Here is a 5,855-nt window from a genome sequence, read left to right on the forward strand (position 1 = left end):
AGCTATTCATTAATAGTAAAAATTGGAAGTAATCTTGGGATTCCATTGTGATAGAATTTATATGAGAATCAAAGCTATTTATGGATATGAGCTTCATAAAAAATGTGGGAGTACAAAATTAGCCAAATTTTGGAGAGGTCTTACACTGACTTCCCAGAGTACTCTGCTCACGGATTTTATATATATATAAACTTGAATTTTATCAGAATATAAATTGGGCTGTATGTATGGATGTGTATAAGGCATAGATGATATGTGAAAATAGTAAAGGAAATTTTGCTGGTTTGAACTATTGTGAGTTTTGAGTTCTGGAGTTCAAGCAAAGTCACTGGTTAACAGATGAGAATGGATAGTAAATAAATTCTTCGATGCTGGGTAAATTAAGTACGATATTACTAAGACTTATGAGAGCTATTGTTCTTCCTTACAGCAGTGCGAAATTATTGGGAAAAAAATATATATATATATTAGATCCAACATAATGAATCTATAAATGAATGTCAGAGGGATAATATCCTCAATTTGTACTAATTATTTGATTGTGGGTAAAGGAATTAATTTATCATAGTGGATTGTTAACAGCAGCCTGAAAATGTCCTGAGAGTGCATCCATGTAATCAGAAATCCCAGATTTGTTTTTACAAACAACATTTTGGTAGAGGTCTTGTGTGGACGAGCACTTCCTTGGTAGATAAAAAACGGTACTGCATGCTGGCAGCCACTTTTGCGGCCAGTTAGGCCAAACAAATTGAGAGGAAATTGTAGTTAAATACGTAAGTTACACATGGCTATTTGTAAAAAGGAAATTTGTTGAGATGGGAAACATTTTTCGAAGGTTTATTAAAGTGTTATAATATGACATGTGGCAAGGCAAACTATTGGATGGGAAAATTAGATCTGGTTATAGAATAAATTTATTGACCCCTTGAAGTTAATTCTTCGAATCATTGTTTCACTGGCATTTTTGTTCACATTGGAAATAGTTTGGTAGAGCTTTGTTTAAAACCTTTGGTTGCGGTATCTTGGAACGAAATGATAAACCATAGGAGATTGATAAGGAAAAAAAAAAAAAAAAATGGACCCAAAATAGAAAGTTGGATTCATGCCTCTCATTGCAAGCAAGCACATGGGGCTAAGGTGGACGATCCCACAGAAAATGAGGCTGCACCTAGCAGCCCAGCAGAACATTCAGTGGCAGATAAATGATAGTCATGATTTACAGTCATTTGAATTACATTTTAACACCCCTTGCATTGATAAACATTACATTTTCAACATGTGATATTCCTACTTGGGATAGTGACATTTATTTGCCTACATGACGTACAATTACCTGCTGATATTAATACAACATGAGTGAAAAAATGTATCACAACTACACTCATGATCAGGGGATTGAGTTCAACCCCGGGAGATAGGGGGATCAGGGTAAGACAAATAATCTGATTTATGTTACATATTAAGGGATTTTCTTTATTTACCTTTTAGGAAGCTTGTTAGTTTGGTATATAATGTTGAATGTCATCGACATATAATTATGTCATAGGTATGAATATATACAAGGAGTAGCAGACTTGTTTGTTGGTTTAGTAGTTATATTGGCAATTGTTTTAGTGGTGGCTTGCTTGAAAGCCTTAGTGACGGTGTGTTTGAATAAGGTAACCAACAACACGATGATAACGCATGAAGTGACAAATGAGGAAAGAAATGTGGAACCAGAAAAGGAAGACTTTTATGGCGACATAAATACTGAGATTAAAAGATTAAATCAAGTGATGTTGCAAATAAATACAGTAGAATTAAGATAATGGCATAACGACAATGTTATGAGTTGTGTCAATTACAATATCAGTGAACTCATATCACCACGAGTGACACACTGTTAGGAAAAAAAAAAAAAAAAAAAGGGAAAAGAAAAGTGGAGAGGAATTATGGTAATAATACATTATGCTTAATTTGTTGGTTTGGGAAAATTGTTGTTGGGAATTAGATATTCCCGTTTGTGATTGTAATCATATACAATTTATTTTCTTAGAGTAGTGCTAAAATACCTGCATGAGTTAATTTTTGAACTATATTAACCTGAAAGCAATTGTGGATGCTATTCTTAGTTTAGTAGTCAAATACATACCTGATTGAATATTATTTGTGTGACGCATATAAATGAATATAACTTTTTGAATGTTGTAAGGGAAAACAACAAATTGTTGAATGTGAAACTGTCGGAAGATATACATGATTATGCTGATTTCATGGTAAGATGTACCCTATCTGATTCAGTGTGTGTGGAAAGCAGATTCAGATGTGACTGAGCATAAGGATAAGACGAGATCACATTTTGAAGGGAGTGCTAACGGAATTGGGAAGAAGTTCGAGAAAGAAAATTTGTGGCTAAAAAATGAAGTTAATCGTGGCATACACCCTCTTTCTCAAAGAATGATGAAGACATTCTCCCGTGTAACTTGGAGATGGATGCTTACCTTCACCAAGGAAATTTATGTGACCATTTGCCTGGATCACACTGCAACATATGAAAGAAAGGCGATCACTTACTCTTGTTCGAAGGCTTCGAACATTCACCACATCAGAAGTTGCAGGACAACGACATTTTACCTGCAACCTCTGTGAAATGCGGGGACATATGTTATTACTTCACCAATGTCCGGAGAACCAGCATGGAGCTGCAAAAAACGGCTGTGCCCTTGTCACAACAGCTGTGCACGATTCTGCTGGTTGCTCCTGGTATGGACCATGAATGACCTGAACACCATGGTCCCAACATCATTGTGGATGCATCCGGCATCCCTGTTCCACATCTTGCTGGCCAATCAACATTACACCAACACTTGCTGCCCACTCATAATGAGGGAGGAGGCAAGTCGACTACAACTGGGCGAAGGCCTTGTTCAAGGAATCATTATGGTTCACAGCAAGAGTGGCAAGAATGCTACATGGAGAGCAGGGTCAGTCTATGACTCCGCACCGTTACCACAACAGCGAAATCCTACACGAAGTAGTGCAGGTGTTTATAAAGACAGAAGAAAATGTTTCATACCCGAATTCAAACACAAGTGATCAGCCCTTCCTTTCAAACAAAGAATCAACATTTGTTTGGAGGGAAACGTTTTTGCCAGATGTTGCAGATGCTTTAAAAACTTGAAAATGGTGAAGCAAAATTGTTGTATCTTGGTGATGGTGAAGTGTTGTTTTACAAAGATATTTGTGATGCAAATGAAATAGATTGAATTAACAATATGGAAGGAGTCAATGACCAACGAAATGTTTTGTGATCAGATTCTTGCAGGATGACGGTGTATGCCTAAGGAAATTGTATTGATGTTTACTTGTCGTGATTGATTGTTTACTTATATTGATGTTTAGATTAATGGTTAATATAAACAAAAACAAAAAGATGAGGGAATTGTGGAAGTGTAACTCAGTGTAACTCATTGGTTGGAACTGGTAACAAACCAAGGTACGAGCAGGTGGTCGTAAGAATGTCAGGAATGCATCTCGCCCTGTCGAAGCTGGGAGTCCTGTTGTGTAGCTTTAGCACGACCCCGGGCTAACACACATTCCCAAGCCCGTACTATTGTCTTTCATCGGGATGCAAAGAGGATGAAGCAAATTCCCAGCAGGGAGGAGCGAGTTGGTGCCAGGAAGGCGAGCAGGATGACTGAGTAACATTGCTGCGGAGAAGGGATTACGATTTCAGCGCACAGAGGATTAACTGAAGTTTGCCCATATAAACAGAAGAGACTTTGAGTCAAGGAGCACTCATCCTCAGAAGCCCTGCCCGACGGAATGAACGCGTACCACGAGTACGGCGCTGCAGCCACGAAAGAGGGACTATGCGGATAGAGTTACCTGGTCCATTGAGTTAAACGGTAGTTATTTGGTATTGGAATGAAGTGAACAACCAGTTAATAAAGTTGTGATCTTTTGTAAACCTGTGACATCATTGGAGTCTTGAGTCTCACAACACTTCCACGACAATCTGGAGGCACCGCTGGATTTCGAGTGGACGTCGCCAAGGTAAGCATGGCGTCTTGGGGATGGTCCATTATGAAATACGAACCTGTGTTTAATTCTGAACATGGTGGAGGATGTGTGTGTGGGGCTTGCCGCGATATAGGTAACATAACGACAATCCAAAGTGTAAACGTATTTTTGTCACGACCGTCCGAGGTAAAAGTCACGGATGGAACGTTTTAAATGATTCTATTATTCGTGTGCTTGCGAGGATGCGTACGTTATACGCTGGGTGTTAAGAGCCTTACTCTGGTCTGCAGGCAAATCGGCTCATGAAGTGCACCATGAGGCGATTTGTTTGCCGGTTCGGTAAGGTTCGGTAAGGTCCGTACACGTGTACAATCGTGTACACCCGTTTTAAATTAATAAATAAAATAAAAAAATTCAGTTTTCCCGCCATGTCTAAAACTCGTTTGATCAACGTATAAGTTAATGACAGACAACGCCATCTCATGCCGGTCCAGAATTATTGTGAAAGATGGCGATTGGATGAAAATTGCATACCGACACTCCCTCACTGTCCCTCATTGTCCCTCATTTCCATTTCGGCTACCTGTCTCTTGCCCCCGCTCTTTCTTGCGAAATGAACGTTCTTTGAACAAGTGGAATGATTTAGGAATGTTTAGAGGTCATTGCAATATTAATTACTTGGGATCATTTGTGAAATTTCATGAACAGATATGTGCAATGGATCTAATTTGAGTGAGTATGAGAAAATTTGGTGCAGGATTCGTGGAATGTACAAGGCTGGTACATGTGTTTAGCACTTGAAGACGTACCCCTGAGCTGCCCGCTCTAGGTGTGCGATTAAGGCGGCGGACAAAGAAAGTATTATATACAGATATTTTTTCTCAGTCAAATTGGATGGGAAAAATGCACTTTTATATTTTCCCCCATTGCAATGTGCTTATATTTTGGAACGGCTAGGGGGATTTAAATAAAATAAAAATGAGTAAGCTTTTCAGACATGCTTCACAGTTAAATGAGTGGCTGATTTTGGGTGGCTTTTGGGTGGATTTTGGGTGGCTGAGCCTTTCCGGTGATGAGACTGTGTTCCCGGACGTGCTACGTGCGTGATTATCTTGTCCTGTGGACAATCTAGTCAGTATGGCAGCTTTGACAGATGTTGGAGACGGCGTGTGTTACTATGGCATTGGCAGTTGCACCGCGAGCGCGAACCCCGACGATCATTCCGAGAGCCACAAGTCCGCGCTGTTGCCGCTCTCTCGAGTGAAGCTCATTATGAAGAGCTTGCCCGGTGTGTCCTGCATCGGCCTCGATGCGCTCTACGTCATGGCCAAGTCAACGGAGATGTTTGTGCAGAGCATGGCACAACATTCACTCTTGGAAGGAGGAAATGGTGATGTGGAAAACCTGTCTTACAGGAACCTGGCTCACCTTGTGCAGCACAACAAAAGCTTTCAGTTCCTGGCCGATTCACCCCAGATCCACCTTGTTTGAAATTCCAACTTCTTTCCTGGAAGTCCTGGCAGTGTCCATATGTTTTATACCTCTCCCACCGCCCCCTTCCCATGCCCCCCCCCCCAAAGCCCTCGCCCTCTCTCAGATCTCTCGATGTCTCCATGTCTCTCGGTCCCTGCTCTCAAATGTTGTGTTTGTGTCCTTCCCCCTCTCTCCCCATCTTGTCTACCGCTCCCGATGTTATATGTTTTATGTGTCGGTTTGTCTTTCTGTGTGATTAATGTTCGCTCTTTCACGAGCCTCGATCTTGTATACAAAAAAAAAAAAAAAAAAAAAAAAAATGAAAGACAATAATTAAGCGCTTTGGGGAAGGCAATGGCAAACCACCCAATGTCGTACAC

General features: G+C 40.3%; 1 protein-coding gene across 1 annotated transcript; it reads left to right on the plus strand.

Moving 5' to 3' along the window:
* Nucleotides 1-5,052: 5,052 nt before the first annotated feature.
* On the plus strand, nt 5,053-5,493 carry LOC144892184 (chromatin accessibility complex protein 1-like). Its single transcript, XM_078777460.1, has one exon. The coding sequence runs from the start codon at nt 5,140-5,142 to the stop codon at nt 5,491-5,493; it is 354 nt and encodes a 117-aa protein (XP_078633586.1). The 5' UTR covers nt 5,053-5,139.
* Nucleotides 5,494-5,855: the final 362 nt, after the last annotated feature.

Source organism: Myxine glutinosa, chromosome 5, assembly GCF_964187855.1.
Source record: "Myxine glutinosa chromosome 5, kmMyxGlut1.1, whole genome shotgun sequence".
NCBI lineage: Eukaryota > Metazoa > Chordata > Myxini > Myxiniformes > Myxinidae > Myxine > Myxine glutinosa.